Source organism: Apiospora phragmitis (genome assembly GCF_038363925.1).
Source record: "Apiospora phragmitis strain CBS 135458 chromosome Unknown utg000004l:1.0-3135199.0:1.0-3139288.0, whole genome shotgun sequence".
Lineage (NCBI taxonomy): Eukaryota > Fungi > Ascomycota > Sordariomycetes > Amphisphaeriales > Apiosporaceae > Apiospora > Apiospora phragmitis.
Genome location: NW_027117402.1, coordinates 1,407,619 through 1,424,578, shown reverse-complemented (window position 1 = coordinate 1,424,578; position 16,960 = coordinate 1,407,619). Strand labels below are relative to the sequence as shown.

Genomic DNA, 16,960 nt, shown 5'->3' with positions numbered 1-16,960 from the left:
ATGACAGAAGATTCCCATTGCCTTGGCGCACGACGGCGCTCTTTTTTTTTCTTTCTCCCTTCCCTTACAGCCTGCTGTTGATAACTCTCGTCCCTGTAGAGAGGTATTTCTTCTATTTTCCTTTTCCGAACCTCAACAGCCTACGGAAGGAAATCAGACCCACGGCTTTGCTTCTCTTCCCTAAACCCAATCACTGCAGTCGCCTTAGCTGTGCGCCTGCTGAGAGGAAGAGCTTGTTTCGCCACAACAATAACAACAACAAGCTTGTCATTAGCTTTGAGCTCGTTACGCTCGCACGACCACAACACGACTTGCACGAATTGCGCTCTTTCGCGGCGATCTCGATCCCTCCCACCACCGAAGCCCATTGGCTATTCACACCGTGGCTCCCAATTGCCTGCTGCCGTCACTCTCGCGTAGGATATCAACACAAGATAGTGATCTGAATGCCTCGAGATCGGTTTGCGAATAGCGGGTTTGTTTTTGTTCGGGTGGCATCGGTCTCGAACACAGCTCCGCGACCAATCCCTCACGCTCGGGGTAAAGCCATATTTGCTCCCGTTTCCGACCAGCGGCCGAATTGAACCTCCTTCGAAGCTGGACGGTTGGATTTCCTCTTCCACAAAAAAAAACAAGTAAGAACCGCAGTTCCCGAGGGTAAATACCCCGGATAATCTCCAGCCATGACGTGGGATCATCTGTCCGTCACCAAGTCGCACTTGGTGTACATCATCCTGGGTGGGTTCACATCACTTTTCATGCTCTGCTCTACTATTATTAAGGAGCGCATGTATATTGGTGAAGCTACTGTAGCTACGCTTTGCGGTCTGATTTTTGGGCCGCATGCTGCTAATCTTATTAATCCACAAACATGGGGTAACACGGACGAAGTTACACTGGAGTTCTCTAGAATTGTCCTCGTCGTGCAATGTTTCGCCGTTGGTGTCGAGTTGCCCAAGTTCTACATGGAAAAGCACTGGAGGTCCGTCATTCTCCTGTTGCTGCCCGTCATGACGTTTGGCTGGCTTATCACCAGTCTTTTTATCTGGTGGTTGATTCCGCCGCTGAACTGGCTGGAAAGCTTGTGCGTAGCGGCCTGTGTCACTGCCACCGATCCTGTCCTGGCATCGTCCGTTGTTGGTAAGGGCAAGTTCGCTAAGCGCGTGCCCAAGCATTTGCGAGACTTGCTCTCCGCCGAATCTGGCTGCAACGATGGCATGGCATTCCCGTTCATCTACTTGGCTCTATACCTTATTCAGGAGCATCTGGATGCCAGGGAGACGACGTACCATTGGATCGTTTACACCATCCTCTACGAATGCGTTTTCGGCGCCATCTATGGCTTCTTGGTCGGATACATCGCCCGCCACGGCATCAAGTATGCCGAGAAGCGCGACCTCATCGATCGAGAGAGTTTTCTCGTCTTTTACTTCGTCCTCGCTCTGTTTTGCGCCGGATCCGGGAGTATTCTGGGTGTGGACGACTTGCTTGTGGGGTTCGCTGCCGGTGTTGGTTTCTCGAACGACGGATGGTTCTCGTCTAAGACAGAGGAGTCTCACGTTTCCAACGTCATTGATCTACTCCTCATTTGACCTACTTCGTCTACTTCGGCACCATTATCCCCTGGGAACAGTTCAACAACGTCGAAATGGGTCTGTCGGCTGGAAAGCTCGTCGCTATATCCATTCTGGTCATTCTTTTCCGACGCATTCCGATCATGTTGGCACTGAAACCGTTTATACCAGACGTCAAGACTTGGCGAGAGGCTCTGTTTGCAGGGCATTTCGGACCTATAGGTGTGGGTGCCATTTTCGTTGCCATCCTCGCTCGTGCCGAACTCGAGACAGAGCACACGATACCTCTTGCAGAACTTCCACCCGAGGGAACACCACACCATGCTCTTATTACCCTTGTCTGGCCTATTGTGACTTTCATTGTCGTTTCCTCCATCATCGTCCATGGATCGTCGATTGCAGTCTTTACACTTGGCAAGCGCATCAACACCTTGTCGCTCACCATGTCCTACACCGCCGCGCCCGAGGATGGTCCTTCTTGGATGAATAGATTGCCCCGCATCTCGTCCCAGTCGCGATCGCAGGCGCGCACCATGTCCGATACCGAAGGCGACGATATGAAGCTTCCTGAATTTCCCCCAGGCACACTGCCACCGACTGGCTTACCTGGCCAGTTTCTACGACGCCGAAAGGACGAAGACAATGGCAGGTCTGCGAGCCGAGCGTCGTCACACGGTCGTCGACGTAGAAAGGTGTGGGATGACGGGATTGGACCTGGCGGTCCCGTCAGTGAGTCGGCCATCTTTCCCCAGCGACGTTCCCAAAGCAATCTCGAGCCAATGTCTCCGGGTTCCGAGGCTGCGCAACAGAACCAGTTCGAAGAGAAGGATCCTTCCGGGACACTTGCAGGCGACGAGTCGTCTGGTGACTTGCGAGAGAAGGGCTCCGAGAGTTCGGAGAAGGAGGCAGAGAAGGCAGAAAAACGACACAAAGCCCAGGCGGAGCTCGACGCCGATGGTACGGACGAGCAAAACCGTAGCCGACCAGAAGTCGGTGTCTACCACGAAGGGCATCATATTGTCATCGAGGATGAAGATGGTCAGGTGCTTGCTGTGGAAGAGACTCATGGGCAACACCACCCAGCCGTGTCAAATCTGGAGGGTCTGAAAGAAGCGGCCCAACAGGAGACTCAGAAGGGCAACTGGACATACGAGTCTTTGAAGAAGCGCGTCGGAGAATGGAGAAACGAAGAGGCCCAGAAACGGAAGGGCAAGACCAGTTCTCAAAGAAGGCACGAACCTGCCCGGGCATATCAATTCGGCAACACTGTGAGTTTCAATATTAACTTCCTTATTCGGCAGGTATTGTGCTAACCATGGAACAGATCATCGTTGAGGACGAAGATGGTGAAGTCGTCAAGAAATACGAGTTGCCGTCCAGCAAGGCCCAAAATCCAGAGGCCGACAGTAAGGCTTCTTCGAGTCTGAAGTACATGGGCCTAGGAAAGAAGGGAGAAAAGGCGCAGAAGGAAGCCCAGAAAGAGGGCGTAGAGTCGTCTGGCGAAGGAAGCAGCTCGGCAGGACCTTCACGTCCTGGCGCCAAGCCCGGCAATGTCAAGCCTAGCTTCAGCGGGTGGGCCGGAAAGAAGAACGCTGCTGCAATTCCGGAGGTTGCAGACGAAGATGACCGCAAGATCAGGTTCACGATTGGTGGTGAGGGTCGACGAATGACGAAGGACGATTTCCTGAGGGAAGTGCAGAAGCTTGATGTCAAGCAAAGGCGAGAGGTCATCCAGCAATCCGACGCTTCGCCAGCTATGAAGGCTTTGGCTAAGGAACAAGGTCAAGCTGGAACTGCTAGTCCAGCGGCTACCGGAAGCTTAAGGCCGTCAGTCAAGAGGGGGGAAAGCGACAAGGCGCAGCAACAGAGGAAGGCGCAAGCCCAGCCCCAAGAAGAAGTCCCTGTCACCCGTGGCCGAACTGGCCCGGCGAAGTCGCAGGTTGCTTTCAACACGGGTGGGGATGGTGCAGGGGCCGGAGAAACCAGCAGCGACCAGCCCGAGACGGCGGCGGAGCACCGAAGACGCATGGCCGCCCTGTCGACGATTCAGGATGACGATGACGTTGCCGAGAAGGAGACGCCGGCCGAGCGGAGGCGACGCGAGGCGGCTCTGGGTCTGGGTGAGACTCCGCCGAGGACAGCGATAGCGATGACGATGATACCCCCAGAGTGCCCCCGGCGCGGCGGGGGATCCGGTTCGCGGAACCGTCGCCTCGACACTAAGTGTCGCTGTGTTTCTTCTTATCGGTTGTTATGAGAGTAATTAGGGTATGACATGATGATGAAAGCACATACGGATACCTACACATACGCATACGTGGCCTGCCATGACGGAAGGGAGGAGGGCAATGAATGCCCCGGCATCATCATGGTTTTATGTTAGAAAGCATAGCGCGCGCAACGAGAGATTGATTGGTCATGAGGTTCGGGGGTATTACTGTCTTGCGCTTCAAAGCAATTGGCCGTCGGACGAAATGAAAATAGTACGTGCATACATAGACGTCGGATTAATATTAATTTCCTACCACAAACCCAACTGGTCAATCCCGCTCAGTGCTAGACGGGCAGGGGGCCTAATTACCTGCAACTGCCTCCACTCGGTTTTCTGTTGCCCCACTAAAGCTTTAGGTAGTAGCCGCGGATAGGGGTGATGTTACCAACCAAATAGGCGGGGTTCAGCAACGCCTAACTTTATTTCAACTTCTTCCTTTGATCGATCATACATATACTATTGCGACTTCGAAAGTAATACCTGCTGAGGACTGCGAGAAACCATTTTCGGCCAGTCTACTACTCATGTCTACTTCCTTGTTTCCTTCCCTGTAATAGAGGCTCGCTGGGTGGTGACGGGTGGGGTGGGTTAGGAGCGCTCTGCAACTGAGTTGTACACGATAGGTCCCGGCGTTGCCACACAGGTCGACGACGTGAGGCAGGATGCGGCACGGTAGCGGCACGTACCCGAAAGAGGACTTGGGTTGACAATGCGCCCAGGCCGGCTCATATTTTGGGGACTGGATCCCTCCGCTACCACGCCATTTAGGATGATAATGCATCTTACATGGTTGCGCTCTGTTCTCCCGAATGATATGTGCTGCCCATGAGTCATGGTTCTCCGTGGTTAGTATGTCGCTTGAATTCTGAGTCGTCCGGATGCTTGCGAACTCAGGGGTAACCTGCTGGGTGTGGGTATTTCGTTCCTCCTGGGCTATCTTTGGCAGTGAGCCGAAGTTTAAAAGGAATATCTCGGTGAATCATATAAGAAACGACAATAACCAAAGACACAAAGTGGAGATATATTTTCCAATTTGGTATATCCTTCTAAAATACAAGCAGGACATCATGACTAACACTTGTCATTTAGCCCCCAAAGTCCAACACAGCTGCTATCTCCAAACAAAACACCCTTTGTATTATGATCCATATACAGAACATTTGCTCCAAGAGCTGCCCGAGGGTTCAAGGGCAGCTACCATTGGCGCAGCAAGGGGGTTCCATCGCAGCTGTTCTCGTTGCAGAACTGGGTAGGTTAGGATAGAACGAACAGCTGTAAAAAGGGGCTTGAGAAGTATGATGATGAACTTACACAGTCAGCTTTTCTACTGTTGAGATTGTTGACGCTCATGGCGGGAGTCGCGGCGGCGATGGAAGCCGCAAAGACGACAACAATGGCTACGGCGCGCATTTTGGCGAGACGGGATGTTGTATTGAACACGAATACGGAAGATACGAATTACGTACTGCTAAAGTGATAATGTACACTGCGACCGGCGCTGAGAGTTGGAGGGTTGGAGCTTGGTCTAAAGGGAAGAAATAGGTGTTATTGAAGACTTGGTATTTCCAGACAGGAACAGAGCCTCGGACAACATATGGACTTTATATCGCATTGGTCGATGTCCCCTAAAAATTCGATTGGAGAGATATACCCTATCATGATTGCCCACAACCTAAAATCCAAACGAGGATATTGCTTTCGGCTGAAACATGACTTCTAAGCCCCTTTGTTTACCATATGCAAGTGTGCGACGAGCGGCTGTCCTAATGAGTGATAGGACTCGGCCGATCAAGGCTGAGCCGAGCTCGGCTTCTCTCTTTCTCTCGATACAGGAAAAAACGGCTCTGGTCAAGCTTCTTATTACGCGTAGTATCTGGGCGTTGTCAGGCTGTTTCATGATCGGTAGATCGCGTGTCCTGAAGTCCCCCGAAAGCGCCAAATGAGGCAATGGCCGTGGGGAATCGGTTCCGATCCAATCAAGGAGAGAGTGTACAATGCAACCGCTTACTTGAAAAGAACAAAAGCCAACTCAATACTACTGGCCAGACAATATCGAAGTATTAGTTCGGCATGGGTTGGCTACGTTGCCGCCTGCTGGGACGCATCTCGGGGCGGCCCAGAGACATTGCGCGTAGGAGAGGAGATTCAGCGCATGTGATATTCATGAGAACCTATGCAGGTATGCTCATGTCTAGGGTTGAGTGAGAAAAATATTACAGTCTGTTATGACTATATCGTTGATCATGGTATTGGATGTTTTCAATAACAACTGGACAAGTGGCTTGTTGGGCTCAGGAGGTGCGGGCGACCAGGCCGTCGTCGTCTTGTCGTCGGCGAAATGTCGCGAGCATCTAGCGTCCGAGGGAAGTCAACCGACTTAATCGCATGCCGTATGTCCCGAGCTCTATGGCCCTATCATCCCGAAAAACGACCCGTGCGACGGAGACACGGGGCTGCGTGGTGATGTCCACAAGGTGAAGGAAGAGTGTACTGTGGAGAGCCGGGACAGTCTTGCAGTCCCCAGCCAAGTACCGTGCAAAGGCACAGTATCTACATATGTTTTCGTACTTCACCACCTGCTTCCGTTCAATTCTAACGGAGGGTCGGCATCGGAAAAGCATCGGCACCGACGGATCCACCACCACCCCAGCGCAAGTTGACAAGCAACCCGCTTAGCGTCATGGCTCCCAGCGAAATTTCTGAAGAAGCTCCAACTTGTGCTGCTGATTCCGCCGCCACTGCTAGTAACCTTGGATTCATCTTCAACCACGACAGCCCCTACCTCTCCGGCATTGTTGCACCACCAAACACTCCGATCCTCACCTGGACTTCTCCCGCCGTCGCCGATACAGCTGAGCTCCAATCCCTCGAGCCACTAGACCTCGACAATTGTGCTAGCGACGTCACCTACGTCAATCGACTCCCGACCCAGCCACCAGAATCCAGACCAGATATCAAGATGGTTCAGCTTACCGAGGTCGTCGATGAGCATTTCCAGGAGGGTCAGCCCGGTCCTGAGGAAGACGGAGATGACTTCACTGATACCGGTATGTCTTCCACGTCGCCCCGTCCAGACTGTCGCATTGCGATTGCCTGTGACACCAGTTTGCTTGCGCGCCTCCGGTTGTGCCGGTTGCTAACGAACTTCTCACTTGTAGATTCCGAGATCTCCAACGAGTCTGACTATGACCCAGTCGACGAGTCCTTCGCCGAGCGTCTGTACGCCTTGCGCGACATCGTGCCTCCCCACACCCGGTCCTCGATAGCCAACACAGTGACTGCGACAACCGATGCCGTTAAGTCTGTGCTGAGCTTTAGCGGCAAGACGATGTGGGTACTTGCCAGTTCTGCGCTTGTCCTGGGTGTCCCGTGGGCTCTTGCGTGGGCCGAGGAGCAGCAGGTGATGGAGATGGAGAAGGAGATGAAGATGCGCGAGATGGGTGGTGAGGTAAGTCATTCTGGAGTGATCTGACAAGCCTTGCGTTATGGTTACTAAATGTCCTTTCAGATTCTCACTGCTGGAGCTCCCGGAGGCGGCTCAGCGACAGCCGAGCAGGTCGGCGCCGCCCTCGGCGAGAGGCCAAGCCTGCTCTGTAGGGTCTTAATGATTTTCCCGTCGTGTCCGCACTTCGATTGCAACCTGTACCTCGACCTCAGGCGATGTGTCTTACAGAGATACCAATCACCTTGTACACTATTATACGACCTTCAACCCAATCTAATTCTGCCCCCTCCGAGCCTCGAAGCGCCATGTCATGTAATAAGGGGCTGGAGGGGCAGCATTCGCGAGTGGCTTTACGCCTCACCTGGCAAGGTTATTCTTGTGCTATACTAGAGGGGGATCACGAATATGGGGATGATGGCTTCATCTCATCTCAGCTCATGATTGCATTGCGTGGTATTTGATGTATTGTACCATAGGGTGGATTCTTGCACGCTCGCCTCATGGATAGGTAGGTGGCGTGCAAGTGTACTGGCTTTAGCATGATGACATGCCGCCAAGAATTGATGATAATTTGACCAAAGCTTCCCTTCTCAAACTGGCAGTTCTCTTCGGGCTTTCTTTTACACATCAAGTCCATGGGCGATTATCAGAGATGGACTACTTCCTCACCTGACTCGAGCAACAAATATACAGTAGCCTAACAATAAAGCTCTGTCCGTCCGTAATAGTAGCGAACTCATCTGGTCTCTTGCCGGATCCCTTCCGGCTATATTCAATGGACGCTTGCCAATTACTCAATAATTGATAAGGCCAACTGACAGATACCCACTTGACCAGAGATTGGGTCAATACGTCGACTGTGATTGGCCCATAGCCCGAATTATCGATAGGGACCGGGATAAGCTTGGATCTTTGTTCATGGCCTGGGAAGTTGACCAAGTTCCAAAGCGACGGTGAGACTCCCGTTCTTCATTCTTGCTGGGTACATATCTTTCTTTCTTTCTTTCTTTTCGACAGTTTCTTACGATTAGCACAGTCCAATCCGTTCATCGTTTGACTTTGGCATACACGGAAAGGCCAATTGGCAATTTGACCGACGTCGTCGGTTGCTAAGCTTGCGACTTCGGGAGTCATAAAGCGTTGTGCTTGCAGGCCCAATTCGGTTCGCTGCAACTCAAATTGGTCCTTTTAATTGGTCGTTTGCCATCGCTGCATCCAGGTTCACTCTTCACCTGTTACAGTGCAATCCCGCCATCAAGATGCGCCGAGCAGTCACCCGGCCGCTAGGGTTGCTGGGAAGGACGACTGTCCGGCCTCTGCATAGTGTCGCTCCTTTGTCTCTTGTCACCCCACACCATGCGCCACGCCGCGCGTCTTTGCGTGCAGCCACGGCGTCAACTCAGCGGCACGTGACGCAGGCTCGTCGGTACAGCACCCGCAACGACGAGGACGAAGGCGAGGGGGGCACCTACAGCGAAGCTGATCACGAACATGCCGTCATCTCGACCTTTGATCTCTTCTCCATCGGCATCGGGCCCTCCTCCTCCCACACAGTGGGGCCCATGCGTGCTGGCAACATCTTCATCACCGACCTGATCGAGGCTGGCCTCCTGCAGCAGGTCGATCGCATCCGCATCTCGCTGTACGGGAGCTTGGCCCTGACGGGTGAAGGCCACATGACCCCGTCGGCGTTGCTCCTGGGTCTCGAAAGTGCGGACGTCGAGTCGGTCGACACGGCCTACGTGCCCAAGCGCTTCACCGAGATCAAGGAAAAGAAGAAGCTGTATCTGGGCCATGGATTCCCCAAGGGCCAGGGCAAGGAGATCTCGTTCGACTACGATCGCGACTTCACCTGGGAGTGGGGCAAGAAGCTGCCTCTTCACAGCAACGGAATGAGGTTTCGGGTGTTCGACAAAGACGGGTACATGATCGCGACCAATGACTTGTTCAGCGTGGGCGGCGGTTTCGTCGTGAATGGCTCTTTGTCAATCAACCCGGAGAATGCCCCCTCTGATAGCTCGTCCCAGGGGTCTCTGACTGGCACCAACGAAGCCGGACACCCGGCTGATCTGGCGGAGAACATGTACTACAAGGAGATCAGGAGAGCCGATGCGGCCGGCGATAGAAAGACGGGCGCCGAGGTAAAGCTTCTGGACGGCTCTGGAGAGTCTGGGGAACCAGGGGCTATAGTGCAGGCAGGCGTCCATGACGAATCCACAGGCCCGTCTGGTCTTCCCACCTCGGATGCGAGCGAGGCAACCGGCAATAGCAAGCAACCACTCTACGCCTTCCGGGATGCCCAAAGTCTCCTGACCCTGTGCAAGAAGCACAACCTCACCATTGCGCAACTCGTGTATGAGAACGAGAAGAGCCATGGCTACACCGATGACGAGATTCACGACAAGGTGTTCCGCATCTGGGAGACCATGGACCATAGCATCCTCGAGGGCGTGCAGGCACCATCTGATGCTGTCTTGCCCGGATCTCTCAAGTTGCACCGGCGCGCACCTGCACTCTACAGCAGGCTGACACGGGGACTCTACCCTTCGCATACCTCAACCGTCAGTGGACAGTTGGCATCGTCCGCCAGTGAAAACAAGGACAAATCACCAACGTCCTCCACATCAAGAGCCTTGACCCGTTCCGAGTCGGCGATCAAGCGGGCCACTCCTCCCCGCGTGCACGGCTCCCTCTATCATCCGGTCATGCCTTCCCCTCTCCGCCGAACCACGTTTCCCGCAATGGACCACCTCTCGGTCTATGCCATGGGTAAGATAGGTCCTCTTTCCGGGTTTTACTGATAACTAACTCATACTGCGACAGCGGTGAACGAGACCAACGCTGCCGGCGGACGCATCGTAACAGCACCTACTAACGGCGCTGCTGGGATCATTCCCGCCGTACTGAAGTACACGGTCGAGTTCGTAAGCGACGACCCGGAGCGCGACATCCTCACCTTCTTGCTCACGGCCTCGGCCATCGGAATGCTCTACAAGCGCGGCGCCACCATCTCGGCGGCCGAGGGCGGCTGCATGGCCGAGGTGGGCGTCGCGTGCTCGATGGCGGCGGGCGCGTTCGCCGCGTGCATGGGCGCGAGCCCGGAGACGATCCAGCAGGCGGCGGAGATCGGCATCGAGCACAACCTGGGCCTGACGTGTGACCCCATCGGCGGGCTGGTACAGGCGCCCTGCATCGAGCGCAACGCGCTGGGGGCCATCAAGGCCATCTCGAGCGCGAACCTGGCGCTGAGCAGCTCGGGCAAGCAGAAGGTCAGTCTGGACGACGCGATCCGCGCCATGCGGCTGACGGCCCAGGGCATGCGCAACGAGTTCAAGGAGACGAGCTTGAGCGGGCTGGCGACGAGCGTGCCGTTGAACATTCCGGTTAGCGTGCCGGATTGTTAGTTGGATGGGATGGGGTTTGCCTGACATATGTGGTTTTACACTAGGTTAGAGGCTGGGTGTGCTCGTGGGAGTTTTACACGTGGGTTTTGATCTACTGGGAGGTCTATGCCATATATGCGAGATCGCCCGGTGGGGTTTCAAAGAATCAGCGCCTTTTGGTTTCTCACTTGGCGTTCTAATGGGTTTGATGATGATGAGTGTATACAGTGAGTAGAAAAGACCCGCACGATTAGATTTCTCCTTAGATTTCATGGATTTTCTTTTCTTCTCCAGAGGACAAGTAGACGGCTATTACTATTTCGGGATAATATAAAAAATAAAGAACAACATTCGAAATCTTGAATAAACACTTTGCTTATAACTTATGCTGCCTTGAAAACGTTTATAAGGGTATATATAAATTAATTAACGTATCTCATAAGCGAATATCTTATATAAGCGAATGTCTCACTTTTATAAATTTCCTTATAGCCTTAACTTTTTTTTATATTTTTTTACGTCGGAAAATATTATAACTTTAAAAAGAGAGTAATATAATTCTAACGCTTTAAACGCTTTAAAAAGACTTAACTCTAAACGTACGAAAAGCTGTATTAATTTATTACGTCTTATTAAAAACCTTATAGCGTAAACGAAATAGTTAACCTATACGACACGAAATATTTACGAATTCTCGAAAACTTTTAAATTTTAAAAAAGATGCGATTATTCGATATATTATTAATTTAAATACGCGATCGTTTTTTCCCCGGCTAAGTAATATAAAAGATATAACGAATCGATTATTTAACTTATATAACGCGGGACGCGTCAGCGTTAATTAAGCTTTTAATTTTATATAATAATAACTAGACCTCCGGACGCGTTTTAATTAAAGAATCGATTATTAAAAAATCTTTTATAAAAATCCCGACGTATATTACGCGTAGTTTATTTTTATACTGAATATAATTTATAAATACGAGATTTAAAAAGAGAATATTTATAATTTTAACGAGACCGGCTTTTTTATAAATTAAATCTCGTCCGAAATAATCGTAACCACTTCCGATTAACGCGGAAAGCTTAAGGTAATATAATAAAAGAACCGGGAATAAGTTATAATTATTTAAGGCGTCGGATTATACGGTTACGCCATCCCTTCGTATATTATTTTTACTAAGAAAACGCACCTCTTTTCTTAATATAAAAATAGCTTATTACCGAAGGATTAAATAATCGTAATTATTAAAAATAGTTAAACCACGAATAAAAAAGGCGAGAACTAGATTTAATATTTTAATTAATATACTAGGTCTTATACGAAGGGTTATTATCGCCTCTTAGTCTTAGACGGCTACGAAAGCCACTACTCGATAGCTTTCGAACTCTATTATAAAAAAAACTCGATTATTATATTCTATATACCTTCTTATTCGTTATATAAACTCTAGCCTCTTAATATCGACTGTTTTCGTATATTAAAAAAAGCGTACGGGAAAGAAATTAAATATCTTATATAGGCGTATATTACCTATATTTTAAAGGAGGACTTCTTACTAGCGTTTTTAAAAGCGTTTTAAGCGACTTTTACCGTTTCGAATATATAAAGAAGCTTTCGAAAGATAGGACTCTTCTCGTATAATCCGGAATATATTATTTCATAGTTAGATATAAAGCTACGTATTTTAACACTTTTAGGGACGTTTTTTAGCCTATTTATTCCTTAAGAATTAAAAACTTTAAATAACTCGATTAAAGCTTAATTTTAAACCGAATATATTTAAAACCGTATTATACGATATTAAAATAGCTTTCCGATATTTATTTTAATTAGTTTTAATTAAATCGTAAAAGCTATAACGTATATTATATACCGAATTACTTTTTTAAAAAATAAAAACGCGATACTTCGAAAAGTAAATAAAACACTTAGCCGGCGCCGCCGTATAAAAAAGAAACGGCTATAAAATAAAAAATCACTTTATATATAAACTAAAAAAAACCTATAATTTTAAAGGGACATTAATAAATAGTTATAAAACGAATCATATCGAAAGAGTGGTCGTATAAGGACGTTTAAGACACGCTTATAGCGTTATAAAATCTACGGAGAGCCCGGGCATAATACGCGCACTTATTAAAATAATATAGAAGTATTTAAAAATAAAGATTCCGATTAATTTTAATATATTAAATACGTTATAGTAAAATTAACTTATATTTTATTAAAAAGGGTATAAAAGAATGAGACATTCGCTTGTATGGGACATTCGCTTGTGGGATACGTTAATTCTATGTTCTCCAGATCCTTTGGCCACAACCGGACATCCCGGGTTCCCCCTGCTGTGCCGTAGCACTTCGAAGACGGTTAGCACCTGCAGTGAATGTAACATACACTAGCCCAGGAACAGGCATCACTCGCGCATCTCACTGCATACAGCTGCGGCCGGCCAACTTCAACCGTCTCCTTATTTGCGTTTCCTTAGTTGGCAGCCAATCCGGGAAGCGGCTTGTGTGACAGTTTTTAAACTCGCTTGTCGCGCGGACACTCCCCTTATGGAGCCGGCACCTACAGAAGACAGAGACGCAGCCGGCGCAAGGATGGGCCGGCTCTCGTTTTTGTGGACGCCGTCGAGCCTTTCCGGACTGGGCGTCAAAACGAGGATACGCGGCTGGTCATCCGCCACCAAGCCGCGAGATCCGGCTGCAGAAACAGGAAACGTAACCGCGAAACTAATAAGACGGGTGCGACCGAGGGCAGCCCACAGGCGGAAGTGATCGCTGCGTCAGCTCGCGCTCAGCAATACGCTGGTCCGCTTATTCTGCCTTCCTACAACGGTTACGAGACCATGCGGGCCAGGTTCAACTTCGACATCACATGCCTAACCAGCTTCACCAGCATAGATCTCACGGCAAGTGCAAGCAGCTTGCTGCAGCACAACCCGGAGTGTGCCGGTTCCCTTCTTCAAAGATGGTCTTCATGCTTCCTATCCTACCTCCCGAGCCGCTATGACTCTAGGCCGTTCTTGGACGATGCCATGCATTGTGTTGCAGCTCGGGCAGCTTACATGGTGGGATCCTCGACCTCGCCACTTCTGCATACTGCACTCTATTCCAGAGCCCTGGCTAATGTCGCCGCTGCCATCCAGGCTGACGATCCCTCCCTGCTTTCGGATATCTATTGCGCGACACGACTGCTTGTGCTTTACGAGGTAAGGCGTGCCGGTTCCTATTTGAGCCAAGCGAAACACCGATAGTAACGCCACCGTTCTTTAGTCGCTTGGTCCCCCAAATCAAGACGCTTTAGTCCTCCACAACAATGCCGGGATCGACCTGATCAAGCAGATAGGCTCTGCCAGTAGCATGTCTGCATTTGATCGGGCACTTATCTGAAGCCAAGGGCCATACGTCGTGAGTAAGCCTGATCCACTTGAATATCCCAACCGTCCCCCTGATTAAATGATATACAGGTGACAAAGGCGATATTCAAGAGGTAGGCATCTTTGTTTGAAACCCAAGAATGGCAGGACTTCTTCGACCGCGCGGCCAGCGAGGAAACAGACGCAGACTCACAGCTGTCATGGAGATTCATCGGAGCCGTCTCGTTCATAGCGGGAATTCTGAAGGATATCCAGTCCCTCTTCGAAAACACGCCAATGTGTCAGCCCGAGTACACGACACAGAGTACGGATATCCTCGAGCGAACAGGGCGGATCTACCGAGCCTTCCACACCAGCCACCTATTCTACCAGCAACGACCCCCTTACCTGCCGTCGCTCTTCGACCTTCCCGTCGCCGCCGAGCCCCCGGGCCGCACCTGGGTCCGCGGCATCTTCTTCCACGCCATCATCTTCCTCTGCCGTATCCAGGCCACTTTCGGTCCCACCGAGGACAGCCGCGCCGCGAGCGAGGCCGAGGCGCAGGCCTTGGCGACTCAGGCGCTGCTGGCTACGGGCACGGCCCAGGCCCGGGACCCGGTCTTGGCTTGGCAGCTGGAGGAGAGGAGCGACCTGGTGCGGTCCATCGTGCGGACGAGAGAAGAGTGGGCTCCGGCGCGAGAGCGGGAGAAGGAGGGCCAGGAGGAGCTGGAGGGGTTTCTGCTCTTGAGGTTGCGGGCGTGGCTTAGTTTGTGGGGCGAGGACTATCATCCAACGGCCTCTTGATGCACAGTTGGCTTTACCACTGGTTCGGGTTGCTGTTGCTTTGAGGGCAGCGCCCAAGACACAGGAATACCTAAGCTCCGCTGGGAAGTGCAAAGCAGTATATTCTCGTTTATATTCAACTCCAGCACGGGGAAAGATGCAAGGGTTACTGCAGATTGAGAACACCCTCAGGGATTTATGGACGCACACATTGGATAATCCAGATGAGGGAGGATCGGAAGGCAGCTGAGGCTCACGGCGGCAAGGGCCTTGACGCCTTCACTCAAACGATCTGAGTGTTTCTCTAGAACGAGCCTGACTGCGCGATGCGAAAGGCAGTGGTCTTCGAGAGCCACCTAGAAACACTCCTTCACCGCGCAACGCCGACTCTTCTTGGCTCTTCGACCTCGGTATCAGTCGATAACATCAATGCCAACATTGCCCTCGACTGAAGGCAAGCTGTCACGTCTCTTGTGCGGCTAGATACGGCTGGTCAAAAGTGAGGTTGGGGTCCCTTCAGCATCCTGTCGGAAAGTCTGCTGGTTTAAGGAACGAATTGGTGATTCATTGCGGGGATGTGGACCTTATTTCCCTTGCCAGGCTGGTCTATATGGATGTAGTGGCCATGGGTATGGGTGTAGGGTACTATGGTTCAGTATGTGTAGAACAAAATAACAATAGAGATGCTGAAGGTGACACACGGGGGCATGACTGATAATAGAAGAGGGCCAGACTCATCTGATTTTTGCGCTATGCAGATTGGGCGAGATTGCTGCTGCGGTGGAAGGGATGTTTAACAAGAAGTGCGATGAGTAAACCTCAGTCTTTTTGTAACCGATTATTTAACGGTGACAGAACAATCGGGAAAGGCCCCTGGAGGTTGATGTGTTAGCCCAGATACCTGCCTCAGTTCACTAAACAGGCTAGAATAAACCTCCAGGGACCTACCAGTGGCTCTGTTTTCAAAAGCATAACTGGGCTATAGGGCTATTTGGATGCCTTAGAGCACCACTGGTTGGGGCATCAACAGCTGCCTCCTGCAGAGCTCCTCAGGCGGCGATGCAAACTGGTATGCTAGGGCCAATCAAACAACAACAACAACAACAACAACAACAACAACACGTCACTTGCACGAGGTACGCACAACTGCAAATAACTTCACTTTGCGACACAAAATTTACTATTTCATCTGGAGATTCGCCATGCCCAGAACACACGGAAGACGACGCGCTCGCCGTCGTAACCAATATCACCGCCGCCGCCGCGCGACACCTGAAGTAAGTTAATAAGCAGAACTTATACATATAAATATACGAAATATTCTTTGTTCTTTCTTTCTTTCTACTCTTTATTTGAAGTACACCTCACTGACTCGAATTTCAATCACAGCATGCGGATTTGGTAGAAGAACCTATCCTTCCGGCCCAGCCTGCCCCGCCCCAGGACCCGGACCTGGACGCCGTGGCCGTCTACTATTGGGCGTCCGGGCAGTGCCTGGCCAATGCGCGGTCCCTGCTCGAAGAGACCAGAGACCTCCTGCCTGTCATCATGGACAATCTCACCCTTTTCTGCAACGAGTGGATCGGCGACGCCAATGTGGAGCTGGAGGACCCCCTGAACGACCCCGACCGCCCCGGCCAGCAGCGGCTCCAGGCCCTCCGCGACCGGCTCCACCATCTCGCCGGCCAATTCGGTGTCGCTGACCACGCATTGGCTCTCATGGAAGGGGAGTTGGAGTGGGAAATCTGGGCCCAAGATGGTAATGATCTGGGGCATGCTATGTTCGCATTTGATGGTGCCAAGCACTTGCGTGACATGGCGAAGAAGCTGGATCAATATGTCAAAAAGCTGGTAAGAAAAGCAAGGAAATATCACTATCGACATTATCCTCACTCTGCTATCCTTTCATTCCCCGACAGAACACGATGGACCCCATGCAGCCTTGGTACAACTCAATCCCCAGCCCAACGTGGGCCCCTTCACGACACCGATTCCTCTCATACCGTCCCTCGTTATTCTATTAGCAAGAACATTTATTGACTGACACTCTTTCTCTTGCAGTCGACTCGAGCAACAACACCCAACCCCAACAAAGCGTTCGTCAGGGTCGAAGTCGTCATCGCTGGCGTCCTACTTCTGAT

The 16,960-nt window shown here is 51.0% G+C and overlaps 5 protein-coding genes across 5 annotated transcripts; 4 read left to right on the top strand and 1 right to left on the bottom strand.

Moving 5' to 3' along the window:
- Nucleotides 1-683: 683 nt before the first annotated feature.
- Nucleotides 684-3,797, top strand: PG994_003564 (Na(+)/H(+) antiporter; the record flags this gene model as incomplete). Its single annotated transcript, XM_066854973.1, has 4 exons — nucleotides 684-1,559; nucleotides 1,634-2,842; nucleotides 2,899-3,694; nucleotides 3,745-3,797. The coding sequence occupies 4 exons, from the start codon at nucleotides 684-686 to the stop codon at nucleotides 3,795-3,797; spliced, it is 2,934 nt and encodes a 977-aa protein (XP_066719251.1).
- Nucleotides 3,798-6,526: 2,729 nt separating this feature from the next.
- On the top strand, nucleotides 6,527-7,318 carry PG994_003563 (import receptor subunit tom-22; the record flags this gene model as incomplete). The annotated part of the gene is made up of 2 exons (XM_066854972.1): nucleotides 6,527-6,893; nucleotides 7,005-7,318. The coding sequence occupies 2 exons, from the start codon at nucleotides 6,527-6,529 to the stop codon at nucleotides 7,316-7,318; spliced, it is 681 nt and encodes a 226-aa protein (XP_066719250.1).
- Nucleotides 7,319-8,550: 1,232 nt separating this feature from the next.
- PG994_003562 (L-serine ammonia-lyase) lies at nucleotides 8,551-10,695 on the top strand (the record flags this gene model as incomplete). The annotated part of the gene is made up of 2 exons (XM_066854971.1): nucleotides 8,551-10,060; nucleotides 10,115-10,695. 2 exons carry the CDS (start codon nucleotides 8,551-8,553, stop codon nucleotides 10,693-10,695), a joined length of 2,091 nt encoding a protein of 696 aa, XP_066719249.1.
- A 2,538-nt stretch (nucleotides 10,696-13,233) lies between these two features.
- On the top strand, nucleotides 13,234-15,271 carry PG994_003561 (uncharacterized protein; the record flags this gene model as incomplete). The annotated part of the gene is made up of 4 exons (XM_066854970.1): nucleotides 13,234-13,398; nucleotides 13,446-13,889; nucleotides 14,175-14,690; nucleotides 15,128-15,271. 4 exons carry the CDS (start codon nucleotides 13,234-13,236, stop codon nucleotides 15,269-15,271), a joined length of 1,269 nt encoding a protein of 422 aa, XP_066719248.1.
- Nucleotides 15,272-16,004: 733 nt separating this feature from the next.
- PG994_003560 (uncharacterized protein) lies at nucleotides 16,005-16,595 on the bottom strand (the record flags this gene model as incomplete). Its single annotated transcript, XM_066854969.1, has 2 exons — nucleotides 16,005-16,091; nucleotides 16,272-16,595. The coding sequence occupies 2 exons, from the start codon at nucleotides 16,593-16,595 to the stop codon at nucleotides 16,005-16,007; spliced, it is 411 nt and encodes a 136-aa protein (XP_066719247.1).
- Between the last annotated feature and the right edge of the window lie 365 nt (nucleotides 16,596-16,960).